This window comes from Hydra vulgaris, chromosome 04 (assembly GCF_038396675.1).
Source record: "Hydra vulgaris chromosome 04, alternate assembly HydraT2T_AEP".
Taxonomy (NCBI): Eukaryota; Metazoa; Cnidaria; class Hydrozoa; order Anthoathecata; family Hydridae; genus Hydra; species Hydra vulgaris.
Genome location: NC_088923.1, coordinates 18,054,473 through 18,071,208, shown reverse-complemented (window position 1 = coordinate 18,071,208; position 16,736 = coordinate 18,054,473). Strand labels below are relative to the sequence as shown.

General features: G+C 27.9%; 3 protein-coding genes and 1 long non-coding RNA gene across 9 annotated transcripts in view; 3 read left to right on the top strand and 1 right to left on the bottom strand.

Moving 5' to 3' along the window:
* Positions 1-1,819: 1,819 nt before the first annotated feature.
* LOC136079622 (uncharacterized) lies at positions 1,820-2,917 on the top strand. The gene is made up of 2 exons (XR_010638089.1): positions 1,820-2,460; positions 2,597-2,917. It is a non-coding gene; the product is annotated as an uncharacterized LOC136079622 (long non-coding RNA).
* Positions 2,918-7,514: 4,597 nt separating this feature from the next.
* Positions 7,515-8,393, top strand: LOC136079241 (general transcription factor II-I repeat domain-containing protein 2A-like). Its single transcript, XM_065794967.1, has one exon. It carries the CDS (start codon positions 7,515-7,517, stop codon positions 8,391-8,393), a length of 879 nt encoding a protein of 292 aa, XP_065651039.1.
* Positions 8,394-8,995: 602 nt separating this feature from the next.
* On the top strand, positions 8,996-9,310 carry LOC136079240 (general transcription factor II-I repeat domain-containing protein 2B-like). The gene has a single exon (XM_065794966.1). It carries the CDS (start codon positions 8,996-8,998, stop codon positions 9,308-9,310), a length of 315 nt encoding a protein of 104 aa, XP_065651038.1.
* A 2,309-nt stretch (positions 9,311-11,619) lies between these two features.
* LOC100200828 (pumilio homolog 2) overlaps positions 11,620-16,736 on the bottom strand; it is a 31,601-nt gene continuing 26,484 nt past the window's right edge. For all 6 annotated transcript variants that reach the window (XM_065795672.1, XM_065795674.1, XM_065795671.1 and 3 more), the window contains exon 10: positions 11,620-13,402. In XM_065795672.1, coding sequence (XP_065651744.1) covers positions 13,153-13,402 — 250 coding nt within the window. In that variant the 3' untranslated portion in view covers positions 11,620-13,152. The remainder of the gene's footprint in view (positions 13,403-16,736) is intronic.

The window sequence follows — 16,736 nt, the reverse complement described above, 5'->3', positions numbered from 1 at the left end:
ACAGTTAGAACTGTTAATTTATGCCTTAGACTTTTTATCTCCTATAAGCTAATTACTTCAAAAAATGTTGTGGATTAAATAAAAAAAATTCGACAAAAAACGATAAACTTACAATTTTTTGACAAAGTATGATTGCCGAAACATTACGAACATTCTCGAAAAATTCGATAAATTTCTGACTTTCGAGAAAGATTTTTTTTCTCGAAACAGATTTTTACCGTAAGTCGGAATAAAATTTTTATTCCGTTCCGTTTCGAACTAGCTTTTATCGAATCGAGAGTTCGAACACTAATACAATAAAACTAGTCAACAAATAAAATATCGGTTACAACCTTTTATTACAAGAACTATATCCACGGCTGTTTCACTCAATATAAAAACGAGCGTGATGTTATGAGTTTATCAAAAAAAAAAAAAGGATTTCCGCATAAAAAGTATAAAAATTCACAAACTTTAAATTAATAGTAACTTTTTTATATAAATGTTTTCATCTGGCAATTAAAAAAATATAAAAGATCTATCTTTCCTTGTGAAATAAATGTTTACATTAATTGGTATAAAAATAAATATTGCCAAAATATTTTTAATAATTTAGAACCACTTTTCTAATTTTCGCATATTTTCCGGAAAACATGAGTTGGGCCAACTAAGATTTCATAACATAGCTTTGTGCTTGATATTTAAAATTTGGAACACTTAACCCTAAATGTCCATTCTATCAGATTCCTGCGTCATCCTAGAGAATTTTTTACAAAAAGACAAAAGTTTTTAAAGCGTTTATATTTTTTAATTGTTCGTTTTTAAATGCAAAACGTAACTTTTTTGATGGATGACGTAAGTTAATGAAATTTCAACCTTTTATGCAAATGAAAATAAAAAAATTAATTTTACGTGCCTTCAGCTATGTTATGAAATATGTTTTTAAAAATCTCATGTTTTACAACTAATCTTGTTAGTTTTAGGCGTACATTTGTGTTGACGTTTTTTTGCGATGACGTAACCTTTATGCGTTACGTCCCAAACTATTTATTAACCAATATTCTCCAAACAACTGTTTCGGCGAGTCAATTTTTGAAGTATAAAAGTAAACAAAGTTACGCGGAATTTTTCTCTTTGGATTATCAAACTAATATCAAGTAAGTTGTTAAATCCACTTTTATCTAGTGCATATATTTGTTAATTAATATTATTTTATTTGTTTTTATTATATTTATTAATAAGTCAATATTATTTTGATAACAATGTATTCAACTGATAGGGAAATTCTAAAACAACATATTGGATGGAAAAATGGTTGGGAAGAAAGGTGTAACTTTCCTTTTGTTAAGCGATTAATTAGGACAGATAAGATCAGTAACAATGTCATTTCCATTTTAATGACAGTCTTTAAAATAAGAGGTGATTTATTTAGTTTTATGAGTTTTCTTTTGCCAATTGATTTTGATATGCCTAGTAATGACGAGTTTGATAAAATGTGCCTAAAGTTAACACGCAAAAAAAAGAAATATAAAAAAAATTTTAAAGCTATAAAAAACAAAGAATTTTTTAAAATGCAACTGTCGCAAGCTCCACCAAAAAAAAAAAAAATCAGCAGATGCAGATGACTTTTTCACTTTAAATAACAGTCAGGAGTTACTGAATCAAATTGATCAATTAACTTCTGAAAATAAAACAAATATGTAGCAAATAGAAAAATTTAAAATGCAAGTATTTAAGTTGGAAGCTGAAATTACAGATTTAAATTCTAAAAATAGGGCTCTCAACACACATTGTAACTCATTAAGTTCTCAATTAGAGACTATGAGTATTGGCTAATTACTGAGCTTCATCAATATATAAATTTATTTGCTATTGAGTTTCATGCTTGCTTTCCAAATGAAAGTATCGCACGAAAAATGCATGAACTTATTTTTAATGTGCCACTATTTATAAAATTCCATAAAACTACTGGGTTGCTAAGTAAAGAGGAGGGAGAGTGTTTGCATAATAGCGTAAATAAGGAATTAAGACAATTGCATTCAGTAAGAAATCAGGAGCAGAAGCTGCATCTTGTTTTAAAACGCTTTGAATTGCACAGCAAAGCTGATAGGAAGCTTCAAGCCTCTGAGGTGAGAAAGTGTGTTTTGTGTTCTGAGCGTGGCGAAAATTCATTTTATAGACAAGGCCTTTGTCTTGTTTGTGGTCATCAAATTTAGTTAAAATACTTAAAAAATTAAAAACAACAACAACAAAAAAAACTATTTACAAGTAAGATAAATTATATGAGATCTTTAATTTATATATAAGATAATTTTATTCTGTTCTAATATTTGTGTAATGTTAGTTTAAAATATTATATTTTAATATATTGATTTTATATATTAGGTAGGTGCCCATTCTGTTCCTATCTTCAGAAGTTATTTATACCTATGCAATACCTTCGCTCAAGTTAAAGAATGGAATTCTAGTCTTGCATCAAATGTATGTAAAAATCTAGCTTTTATATATTAACTTGTGATCAGAGCAACCGGTATGTTGGTTGGGTATGATCTTGTATGTTTGTGTATTTAATTTAAAAAATGTATTGTCCTTCATTATATGTTACATTTTTTTATAGATATATTACATATCCATTCGATGTTTATCACCAGAAGTTAGTTCTATCTTTGCAGTACCTCTGCTCTACATACCTCCTCGCTGGTTAAAGAATGGAATATAAATCTCATATCAAGTTGGTGTAAAAATTTAGTTCAATAAATTAAGAATTTGTAAACGTTATCAAAATTTTGAGTGGAGCAATTGTTTTTCTGGTTTAGCATGAGTATGAATCTGATATCAATTGGATGTACAAAGATAGTTTACTACTTAAAGAACCTCTCAGTAAACCAACTGATTATAAAACAGTTTTTAATGGGAATAAAAACAAATTTTCAAAAGATTTTAATTAGCTATTTGTATTATTAAACACTTTATTTACTGAGAGAAGAGACTATAAGATTCAAGTGCTATAAAATAAATTTGGTTATGAATTATTTTATTAGACTTGGTGAGTGTTTATTTATTAACAACTTAACACCATATTATTAGAACTGTATGCACAGAAAAAAATAAATGCTTAAGCTTTAAATGTTTTGACTAAATATTCCAAAATCGAAATCTGGCTTTATTTTGCAATGCAATGAATTTATTGGCTTAGGAAAATAAGTTTTTAAAACAAGAACTCCTAGGTTTAAAAATGTACTCTTTTAACAGCTAATCCCCTTTTTAACTACATTTTTCATAACTTTGCGAAAAGTAAGGTTTGCTTTCAGACCTCAATAAAGTCTGTTTTAGCTATCCTTAAACAATTAAGGTTTTTTTGTTTTTATAATGGTCAAACAATGGGTATATTTGAGAATAACTATCAGAAATAAATTTTTCTGATTTTTTTTTGATAAAAAGTAACATCAAATTACTTGAATTCAACCAACTTCATCATTTGTTGAATTTTTTTTAAACTTAAAGAAGTTTTTTTACTAATGCATTAAATGTCGTAAGATGAAACATTTTATTGGTGTTTTTATTTTTTTTACAAAACAAAATTATCTTTAATATTTTAAAAGTTATAGAAGTTTTAGTAACACCCCATAAGTCAATATTTTCAAAAAATAACAAGAAGCCGTTAAGCTCGGTTTGAAACAGCCTTGCATCATTACCTCATTCATTGTCATCTATTAAATTATACTCAGAAACATTTAGATTTACAAACACAATTTATAGTAAAGAATATATAATATTAGATACTCCAGACATTTCTGGTCAAGGTGTTTATCTTAAATATATTAGAACGCATGTTATTGGCAATTCTGGGAATTGGTGGGAATCTAGAGTACGCATGTATGATGCATACAATTCTTCAGTAAATACTAACTCTGTTGTACAACCTTGGATACCATGTAACGATACTAATTATACGGTATTTCAAGGATTTGATTGTAATAGTGTATGTATATACTGTTCATCTGGTTTAGAAGACTTTTATTTTTCTTCATGGAAAGGTGCTAATATTAAAACATTTAATAATGAGTCATCTGGACTATTGTATCAATCAAAAGATACAATTGATTCTACAACTACTATCTCGTTTTACAGAAATTTTGCTGATTCCATGCCTACTGGAAGAAGATTAGTAGTAACATTAACCTCTGCGAATACAGAAGAATGACAATCTGGAAGTTTTATTGTGATAGGATATGCTTTATTTTATGCTTAGATTTCACCTTATAAATATTATTTCTTTGTTGAAATAATAATTAAATTAACACAATGTCATTCTAGTTGAAGAGCTCATAATATACATGTTAAAAAATAGTGGAGATGTATCATACTTTCAAGCTCACACATGAGCTAGAATCCGCATTTCCTACTACTTCAAGGCATTAAGTCATAAAAAAAAAAAAGATACTGGAAAAAATCTTTTGTTTCATAATGATTATATACAATTTGAAACACAAGGCCATTTTATTGTTGAGCATGTAAAGCACGAAGGAGAATTAGATCAAAAATGCCCAAGAAGACAGAGCTTACTTTTATGCTGCATAGCCTTTTTGAAATGTTGCATAGTCTTCTTAACTGTCAAGGATGCATAGTTAATAAAAAACTAAAAGCAATGAATATTCAGAAAATTTTTTTTGGCTGCAACTAATAAAGCACTTAATAAACTCGAATAGGATTTTCCATCACTTTTACAAAGAGCAATATACCTGATCCACAAAATATAAAATTGAAACATTGATATCATATCAATTAAAGCAAATCCAATAAAAAATTACATTAAAAATCAATAGAAAGAAACCTCAGTAGATAGGTATTCATGCAGAAGCGTAGCGACAAAAAAAAAATACCTCCCCGCAAAATTTTAATCCGGGCGCCTAAATTACCTTTCTGCTACCCCTCTACCTTCCCTTTTGACAGAAAATCTACAAGAAAACAAAAACCTTATATGTAATACAATTTTAATTTGATTAAATATAAACCAGAATGTTATACCATGGAAGTTTAGTAAGTAGAAAATATAATGAAAGTTTTATCTTGTCTTTATTTCAGCAAATTGGTCTATAACATCTTTTAAATTTAATTGAGCTGCTATTTCTGCTTCAGTAGTTATTAGGTAAAGTACACACAAAGTGATTCGCGCCATTGTTGTCCGTAAATATACTTTAATGTACTTAAGATTTTTTGCAGTTGCTACGCTAATGTGTAATGTCAAATATAACATTAGTGTTACTATTATTTTTTTAAATGTGCAACTTTAATGATAATATGTTATTTTATTCTAATTTATATAACTTGAGAACCATATTTTCATTAATGAAAGTGAATGTCTTTTTGCATACCAAGAACTTATATTAATTTTGAGACAATTGTTCAAAAATGTGTGCTCCACTTGGGGTTACTTGAAATAATGACTCGATAGTTTTCAGCAAGCAATTTATCTTCCGTTTTTTATAGACCGGACTAAAGTTTGCAAAACTCTAGAGAGTGAGTAGTATTCCAGAATTAAAGTACTTATGAAAGCACATAATTTTTGTGTATGGAAAAGATGGAAAGAGCACAGATTTTTGCATATGGAAAAAATATTTATAAGGGTTTTGATTGGTAAGTTAATAATGTCTGAAATAAAAAAACCCAAGTTGTCACTAAATTTCATTCATGTTAAATTCACTTTTTTAACGATGGAAATTATTTAGAGGGACTTTAATATTATTTTTGTTTATATGCTCTTTTTGCTTTAAATATTCTTCTACTTAGTTGATCAGTTATTATATACCAAGTAGACTTTTTTGCTCGGATTAGATTTTTAATATGTAGAGTAACCCAAGGATTATACTTTTCTTTGTTATTATCCTTGGGGATAAAATATTTGCAAACAATACAATTGTTATAAATTAATAAATTAAACATTTGATCCGCGGTTTTATGTAGAAATAAAAAACTCCAGTTGATTGATGCAATAAAGTTTGATATTGAATTGTAATCACTTTTGCTGTAACTAAACAACTGAGGTTCACTTTCGGGAAACGTTTGTGAAACTAAAATTCCTCAAGTGATACTAAAGCAGTCTTAAAAGCATTTTTCTGTGTCTCGAATACAGGAAAAATTACCGACACTCGTTTTTTAAAATAGGGGACATTTCAACAATTCTACTTAGGAACAAAGTAAATCTCTTTAACAGGCTGAATAAAAACCAAACTTGCTATATAATCAAATACAGGCAATACAGAATAAAAAATTCTTTACAAATGAAGTGTTTGAAGCCTGCCACACACTTGGTTTAAACTTTGTCCAGTGCAAGACGGCAAAAAAATTAAATTCACGCAACCTATCGAAAACCTACAAGCTGATGCTGTGTCAATATTGAAAGAAACGTTCCTGTTTTGGAATTTTGAAAGAAAAGAGAAAGTCGTTTAAAATTTTAATGGAGGAGAATATTCCGAGAAGTCTGATCCAATAATTTGCGGAAACACACCGGCTGGTTATTAGCATTTTAATGCTAACAACTGCGAAAGCCGTGCCGTTTTAGCTGGTTTTAGCTTAATTGATGACAATTTTATTATAATTTATTTTACCTTTAATTTATTGCCGGGTGATAAGAAAAAGGGTGAAAAGAGAAAATATAATTATTAGCGTAAAAAATTCTAATTTTTTTCTAAATTTTAGATGCCTTAAGAAGTCTTACGGTCTTAATACAGAGCACCACAAAAGAGCATTTGAAAGGAAGCTCACACCTCCTTATTGGTGCTATGAAACTTGCTAGAGGTGGCAAATCTTTAGTTTCTGCGGTAAACGCGCTAACCACAACGCTATGACTGCTAAAAAGAGCTTCGGCCACAAAACTGTTAAAATCTTCTGGAAAAGTGCGTTAACCCACTATAAACCGCAGTTCTAATATGTTTTGTTATATATTAAATAATTGTCAAAATGCAACATTGCTATTAATTTTCACGAAAAATTTAAAAATTCTGACCAAGAGCTTATAATTAAGATAAATTGCCAATAAAAAATCATACAGATTAAGTAAACTCCCGGCAATGCGAAATATAACTTTATCGAATGTAATCAAAATATATGTATGTATTTACGTAAAAAAAAACAAAGTTATCAAAATATAAAAAAATTGAACACATAAATCGTAGTGCAATGAAAATTTTAACATAGCGGCAACGCGAAAGAAGGCAGCACCATGCCGTACCGTGGTGTGATCGACCACCTTTTATAACAGGGTTGTCCAACGCGTGGCCCGCGGGCCAGAAGGTGGCCCTAGTCAGCCTATGGCATGGCCCGCATATCACGGTCCATTAATTTTGAATTTTTATTTTAATAAAAATTTCAAATAACAATAATAAAATAAGTTCTACAGCAACAGCATATTATTTATATATTTATAATTCGAATTATACATTCGATTTCGATTATACTTTCACTATATAAATCCGCATTTGAAATAATAAAACGCGCGCTAAAGAAAAAACATTATTTTTATATATTTAATAAAGATGGCTTCAGCTAAAAGACGTAGATGTGATACTGAAAGCGGTCATGGGGGTCGTGTATTTAATCCTTCTTGGACAACTGACTATTTTGTACATGAACAAAGTAATTCTATTATATGTCTAATTTGTATGGAAAAAATTGCCCTGTGTAAAAGTTATAATGTGAACAGGCACTACACTACAGAACATGCTGTAAGTTATGACAAATTTAAAGGCCAATTTCGAATTGATAAGATTGAATTGTTGAAGAAAACTTTTCTTGCACGACAATCAGTGATGAAAACTAAAGGGATTAACTCTTATATTGCTACCAAAATAAGTTTTTTAATGGCAGAAGCTATTGCAAAAAGTGGTAAACCTTTTTGTACTGGAGATTTATTAAAAAACTGTTTAAAAATATTTTGTAAAGAGATATGTCCTGAAAAAATACCTACTGTTGAAGATCTTAGCCTCTCACACCAGACTATTGCTAGAAGAGTTGAAGATCTATCAAAAAATATTGAATTATCATTAAAAGAAAAATTAAATAAATGTGAAGCCTATAGTCTGGCACTGGATGAATCAACAGACAGAGGTGATACTGCTCAGCTAGCCATTTTTATTAGAGGTATAACTAGTAACTTTGAAGTAATTGAAGAACTGTTAGATATCAATCATATGAAGGACACAACAAGAGGAGAAGATATTCTCTCTGAAGTGAAAAAAACATTGGTGAAATTTGAATTACCAGAAAAGAAACTCTGTGGTGTCACTACAGATGAAGCAAGTGCACTAACAGGAAAAAATATTGGATTTATTGCATTACTTAAGAAATCCATTAATTATGAAATTATTTCATATCACTGCATTATACACCAAGAGCAGTTATGTGCAAAAGTATAGGATATGAAGAATATTATGGAATTTGTTATTCATACTGTTAACTTTATAAGAAGTCGTAGCCTTAATCACAGACAGTTCAAACAATTACTTGAAGGTTGTGGTAGTGAGGCTGAAGATGCAATTTATTTCAGCCAGGTTAGATGGCTTAGTCGAGCTGCTACTCTGAAAAGATTTTGGATACTATTACCTGAAATAGTGCTGTTTCTAAAAATTAAAGGGAAAGACACAAGCTTGCTTGAAAATATTGACTGTCTGAATGATTTGGCATTTTTGATTGACATGACTCAGATGTTAATGGAATTAAATCTTAAGTTGCAGGGTAAAGATCAACTTATTAGTAAATTGTTTGAAAATATAGAAACATTTGTTTTAAAATTAAAACTTCTGAAACAACAATTAAGTTCTAAAGTACTTGTCCATTTCAAGGCATTATCAGAAAGAAATATTAGTACAATTGACTCTGAAAGATATTGTACTCTTATTTAAAATTAATTGATGAATTTGACACAAGATTCTGTGATTTTAAAAAGGAAAAAAATGAGTTAGACTTACTTGCGCATCCATTTTCCATCAAAGCTGAGACAGTTAGAAATGAATTTCAAATGGAATTAATAGAATTGCAAAACAATAAAGATCTTAAAGAAGCCTACAAAGAACTAGAATTGTTAGAATTTTATAAAAAATACACGAGCATTGAAGTTTTTCCTCATTTGTGCAGACATGCTATTAAATATTTTTCACTTTTTGGAAGCACATACAACTGCGAACAGTTATTCTCAAAAATGAAGCATTTAAAAACAGAACAGAGAAATAGATTGACAGATGAACACCTTACTAATACCCTTCGAATTGCATCATCAAATATAAAAGCAGACATAGATTTATGCAAAAAAAAACAGTGTCAAGTTTCACATTGATCGAACTTTTGTATAACTTCACTTTAAACCTTAACTATGAGTATAACTGTTTATTTAAATTTAAATAAAAACTTCAAATTTAATAATTTTTATTTTGGGTATTTTATGTTTGTGGCCCTCAAGTTGATTTTGAAACGAATTAATGGCCCTTACTGTAAAAAGGTTGGACATCCCTGTTTTATAATAAACTCTCTCTGTTTCACCCAAATTTTATAGCAAAAATTGAGGGAAAATGTTAAATTATCAATCAAAGAAAATATCTTGCTTTTTAAAGATTGGAAAAAGGTCTAACTAAAAAGAATGTAGCCGAAAAGTTTAGTGTTCCTCAAAACATTTTAACTTACAGGATTAAGCATTAAGAAGACATAATCATAAAGAGTTAATCAATTTGGAGATAAGAGACAAAAGTTAAGTTTTGGATAGCAAGTTGATAAATTATTTTGATAAATTGTTAAGATTTTGTTTTAAATTTGCTTTTTAGAAGGAGATCTGCTACTTTAAGTCTTTAGACTTAAAGTAGCAGATCCCCTTAAAATAAAGTTGCTTAAATTTTTGTTATAGAACATTAATTGCGATTAAATTTTATTTTAAATTAATAAAATTTCTATTTATTGCATATATAATTTAAAAAAAATATAGTTAAGGACTAATAACACATTTAAGCTGCCATTTTAAAAATTTTCAAGCATGATTGTAAAATTTTACAAATGCTAGTAACTCCAAATATTTTAGGGTATTATTAGAGTACTATTAACAGGGGTTTCTACCACGTATGTTAAAACGGATAATTATTTTTAGGTTATTCAATTTTTTTCAAAAAGTAGCAAAATGAGGTACCCAAAAATATAAAAAATATATTTAAGATAAAAATTGAACTTTGATTGAGGTACAAACCGCAGACAACACAATAAGGAACATTTCCAGAAAATTTCAAATTAAAATCTTTATAAGAAGTTGAGAAAACGTGTTTTATGCGTTGCAAAGTATTTAAAAAATAAAACGCGAGAAAAACCTTTTTAAAGATTGCGCAATAAAAAGTCATAAAATTGTAATAGTTCTAAAAGTCACTGGCAAAATATGATACTCCTACTTCATATTTTTGTCAATGAACCTTTTTTTCATAACTTTTATCAACTTTAGTTTGTATAAGGTGTCAGCAGAAGAAATTTTTTTGCTGATACCTGCTGTTTAAACACTATTACTAAATTGCTGTGGAAGTCTTTTTTTGTCTTATAAGCATTATCAAATAAAAAAACTCCTTTACACTTGAAAAATTTACAATAAGTAATGAAGCTGTGGTATTTGTTTGCTTTTTTTGGATGTGAACTGTTTTTGAATTTAAATTCACATTTTTTAATGTTGCAACAAGTCATTTTTATATAAAAAATGCTAACAAACTTGTAATGAAAATAGTTTTTAAGCAAGCACGCAAATATAACCAAAAAACGTGGTATTATTAGTGAACTTTAAACAGCGAAACTTATCAGTCTTTTTTGAGCTCTGGTTAAATATTAGGCAAACAGAATGTTTATTTGGCTAAGTTTTCTCCTCAAACTTGACTACCAAACTAAATAACCAATAAACAAATCCGTTGCTACAGAAGTTTGAAAAACTATAGGGCTATAATGCACTAAACTATAATTTTTAAAGAAACTAAATTAGTTTAAAATAGGTGTTACTTAACAGATTTCTATTAAATTCATCATTAATGTTATGAAAAAAGTTATTTTGGTTTTATGGGGTCTGCCACCTTGAACGGCACTTATTTCAAGCTTTTCCTTTAGTTTACTCTATGCTTCTGTTAAAATCGGATTGTAACGTGAAATGTCACTTAATAGATCTTCAGTAATTCGAAGTAAATTCTAATTCCCCTAGAAGGTTCGAATAACCGGAAGTTAACAATATATCTATTATTTATATAGTTTACAGTATATTTTTATGTATTTATTAACTATGGTTATTTCACATCTAAGTACTCAAAATCTCAATCGAATCTGCACCAAGTCTCTGATCTGAAGTTTATCGCCACAAACGTTTTACATTTGTTACGGCAAAACTAAAAAAATTCTGTTTTTTTTTCCTGTCGTTATAATTGTCGTTTAATGGAAATAAATTAAAAAAGTAAAATATACAGACTCCGTAATCTACTGCCTTGACTTGTACTCGATACAAAACAATACCAAATTATGCAAAAACTAGAAGCTAAACAATGGCAGACACTGTCATGTTAAAGGTTAGATTTGTCTATCAATAATAAACGGTTGAACTAGTTAAGTTACCGATCAATAAAAAATACATGATCACAAAAGTGAATAACTTCAATGTACTTCAAATATTAAATCAAGTTTATATATAAAGCAATAATTACGTATATTAAATTACAACACGTTCTTATTTCCAAGTTTACAATGTTTACAATATTATACAATCGCTTCTGAAGATATAATACTCTTTTAAAAAATAGCTAAATTACAGTAAGAGTTGAAATCTTGTTACATAAAAAGCAACTAAAGAAAACGTAAGAGCGTTTAAGGTACTTTATTTATTTTACAAAAACAAGAAAAAAATCCATTTATTAAGCAGTCTCGAAAAAACACAATCGAGAGAAAAGCGAAAATTTATTAGCGAGAAAAAAAGAAAAAAAAAGAAAGCAAATTCGTGAATGCTGTACACTTTTAACAAATGCTTACAATGAAAAAAAGGTTACAATGTTTTGCCTTTAATAATTTGCTAAAAATATTTATCTACGTACAACCATTTTTTTTACAAGTTAGTGCGAGCTAGATATACAATGCGTGCGCTATTTAAATGCGTCATTTACAATGTTACATTCATACAATTTATACTCCTCCAAAAAGACTCACTCTGTATAAAGAAAAAGACTATTTCATTTTAATTAAGAGTCAAAAAAAACTTTATTTTGGAAGAGTTTTAGAAAGAATTATAGACATTTAATAAGTCTATATTTACACGTTATTTATATAATGCTATATATATAACAGGTCGAACCTGTATTTTTCTATGCGCATAATTTACATTACAAGTTTTTTTAATGTTTGTATACGAACAAAAAATATGAGCATAACATAAATATACTACATCAAAATCACTCAAAAACCATAAGATCATTTTTAATATATACAACTTATGTAAACACAAAAATTTATGTCAAGTTACTGCCAAGGTTAAAACTCAAAGGGTATAACATAAAAACATTTAACACAAAACTATAACTGCAATAACACTACGAAATAAAATTCTCTTAGTCACATAAAGAACAAGATTATGTAATAATAAAAAAGGTAATAATAAAAATATCTCTTAAAGATTAAAAAAATAAATCTTTCTTGAGTACTTTAAAAATCATTATTGAAAGTGAGCAATATAACCTTTCATTGGAGTAAAAATGTAATCAACCGTTACTTTATGCTAAAATATTTGGTTGATATGAAACTTTACTTCACTCTATTACAAAGCACACTAAAGACATAATACAGAAATAATAACTTTTAACAAATCTTGAGCAGATTTAAATATCAAAACAAACCAATGAGTAAAATTATAAAATGTAGAAATAAAAAAGTATTTTCAAAATGCCCTCTGGTCATACGAAAACAGGTTTATTTAATTGATTTCAAAAAGAATCAGATAGACATAGCAACAAACAGATTTCTCACAAAAACCAAAGGCCATATTTGAAAAACATTTATTTCAACAGAATTTTAAAAATAATATTTAACAGTTAAATCAGGAACACGCACAACTTTTTTTACACTGAAACACAAACACATAAAAAAAAAAAAATGTGTACACACTGATTTCACGTCAAATTTGCATAAAATTTAATAAGAAGTAATAGGTGCATTAACTGGTAAAAACAACAGATCAGGGGTCTGCATGTACGACTTTTCAAAACTTTCCAACTTGGCTAAAATATGTTTACCATAAGTATACTTTCGCAATGTAGAGACATGAGGACGAATTTTAATCATAAGCACTTTGCGTTGAATAGGCTCTGCTATATCTATCATTTTTTGAACAACATAATTTGCATATTGATCTTTCATCATCATGTACAATGCTCCGTGAGGACTTTAAATAACAAAATTAAAAAAAAAAATTTCTTCATAAAATTAAATTTTCTCATAATAAATACTTCCATAAAATAAAATACTTATCTTTTAACTTGAATTGAAGATATATGAAATACATTTTTTGCCTGTATCTTTTAATAAGACGGATCTATTGAGTCAATAGCTAAATCAGTGTATCTGATCCGTCTTTTAAAAAAATAGTGATTCAAAGTAATAAAAGATCAAAAAATAATAAAAAGATCAAAATAATAAAAGATCACTAGAAGGCCCTTATAAAAAAAAGCCCTACACACACTAAACTAAATTTCAAGAAAAATTTAAAAATTTTGAATTATTATTATTGACTGAGTTTCCTTGACCATCTTCATCTGATGATTTGTAATTTTTCTAGATTTATTCATCTAGAAATTTTTATATAGTACTATATCAGAACACTTGCTAAAATCTTATAACATCATTTGTTGTTCTAGTTCAATTTTTGTTCAAGCTCAATATTTAGACAAAACATTAATGCAAAAGGAACATTCTACATTTTAGGTTTAGAGATTTAAATTAATGGGCAACTAAGGTTTTATGTCCTTGTAGAGAACTTAATCATAATTGATTACGAACAAGAAGAACAATAAGAAATCACTTAAATATTTTAAGGTAACCTTTCTCTCTACACATATGTATGTATATAGAGATAATATGGTGCCTTAAAACCCCTTCAGATATAAAAAATGACATCTCAGTGTTTTTAATGTGGTGTGGTGTTTTGTGTTAATCCATTTTTAGATTCTATTGCAGAAAAACTACAGTTTTTATATCAAAAATAAAAAACACGAACTTCTAAAAGTTTTCTGATATCTTTTATTACAATTTATATTTTGGATTTATATAAAACTTCCCTTAATTAGAGTACTAAGCATTTTCAAAATTTTTTTTTTTAATTATTCACAAAAGATAACCACAGCACAAGAAAAAAAACTGAGTTCTGATTTTTTATCTAAAGGAGGGTTAAAGGCACCCTGATCTTCTCCATTAACTTGCTTCATACGATGTATATGGAAAAGTTTTTGAGATAATCAAATATTCCTTTCTAATTGCTTTATTAAAAATATCCTCGAAGGTCAACACTATTCTTCAAATTCTGAGGTACACCAAGATTCTATCCTTGATCCTGTTTTGTTCTTTATCTACATTAATGATCTTCCAGACATCCTTATATCTAAAGTACCTCTCTTTGTAGAAAAATCAACTTTAAACTCCTGTCTTGACAAAGTCTTCTCTTTTTTAGCACTAAAAACAAGCAGCTGATCTTGAATCTGATCTCACTTCTGCAACAGATTGGAGCTCACAGAGACTTGAAGACTTTCTTTAACTAAACTCAGTTATTTCCTGCAAACAATTATCGCAATACTGTTGACACTCCTATATTAATAAATGGCAACGATCGCACTGAGTCCTCTTCTTTATGTCTTCTTGGATTATCATTTACTATTGACCTATATAACCATATATAGAACCAATTGCTATATGAGCATCCACTAAGGTAATGTTGATTATATAAACAAAAAAAATCAATGATGTCATGTACTTAAACTCTTAGGGATAAAACTTGCTTGAATAAATTATCAAGTTTGTAGATTGCATCCTATATTATGCAGACTTTTTATCCTTCAACAAAACAGAGAAGGCTTCGACTAAAATAAAAAAATTAATTTTTCTTGGTATGCATTTATTCTTTCTTTTTAATCAAAAAAAAAATTTAGCTCAATTTTTTTTATCATTCTCATTCATATGAACACATGATTTGGAATCCTTTTAAGTAACAACCAAAAAACGCATCGACCTCAAAGTAAATAAATATAATTACAAAGCTCTATAAAAATATCAGTATATAGAACGCCTAATAAGCTTTAAGTTGTTTTTAAAATTAATTTTTTTTGAAAATAACTAAAACTAAACTTATAGTAGATTTTGAAAGTAATGTAAAAATGCGCTAAATATATAATCTTGGTGGGAGTAAATAAGCACGAGAGCAGAGAAAAACTCATAAAACGAACTTGTGGTGCTATGCCAGCTACGCCTCATTTGATTAGGCTTTTTTTTTTATTTTAATTTTTTTTTTTTGCCCGCAAAAACCATGCCTTTTAAAAAGCATTGCAGTATATTATGCAAATTTTTTTCAAACGACATTGAGTTTTTTATTTTAGTTACAACAATAATTATACTTTAGCAAGAGGCGTAAATTACTCTCATAAACCATTTAGGGGAGTGTAAGTGATATATCCTGTAAACTTTAGTGATTTTGTCGGTTATTATTTTGGAAAAACGGTTAACCGTCTTCATTAACTAACAGCTAACCAACTATTCATTATTGAATGATGCCCTTATTTTTTGGTAACAGTGTACACATGCATTGTATGTTTTAGAATGTAATTATTTTATTATATATTTATTTGTTAATCATAATGCATAATAAATAAACTGTTTTTCTTAAATTTACTAAAAATAATATATTACACTAGGCTTGGTTAGGAAAGGCCTGCGATTGCACTCTAATTTTGACCACGCATACAATATTTAGTTGCGACATTGATGTTTTAAGAAGTTTAAGTATGTTTCCATGTTTGTCCACATAACAATTAATTTTAAAAATATACGCTAAAAAATTAACTTCTCAACTTTAACCTTTAACTTTAATCAAATATTTTTATATTGATTTTTATATTTTATATATATATATAATTTTTTTTATATAAAAATATTTCTATATATGCGAATATTTTAAAAGCATTTGCTACTATTTGATTATTTGAAAAAACACTTAATTAGTAAAGATTAAAGTTATGAAGTTAATTTTTAGCATGTATCTTAAAAACATGGAAACATACTTTAAATTGTTATACGGAAAAACATGGAAACATACTTAACAAGAATGTTCTAAAAACATCTTGTTGCTGAAAGAATATTCGCTAACACTAAACCCACCAAATCTAGAAAAAAAATCTATTGGTTAATAAAATACACCAACTAAGCGAATTAAAGTTTTAGAGTGATCCGAAAATTTTTTCTTAAAAATTGTATAATTGATATTTGATAAGTTTTTGCCGAGATTTCTATTGTAAATTGTTATAAGAATATATAATAAACAAATTTTATTTTAATACTTTGGCTTATTCAGAATGAATGAATTTAATACTTTAGCTTATAATGAATGAATAGTCAACAATAATGTTAATGTAAAACTTTACAAAGTTGCACAAAAGATCATAAAAATCATAAATTAATAATTAATACATTTATAATGTACACATCATTCAATCATTGTCATGTTGTTCGCCAGT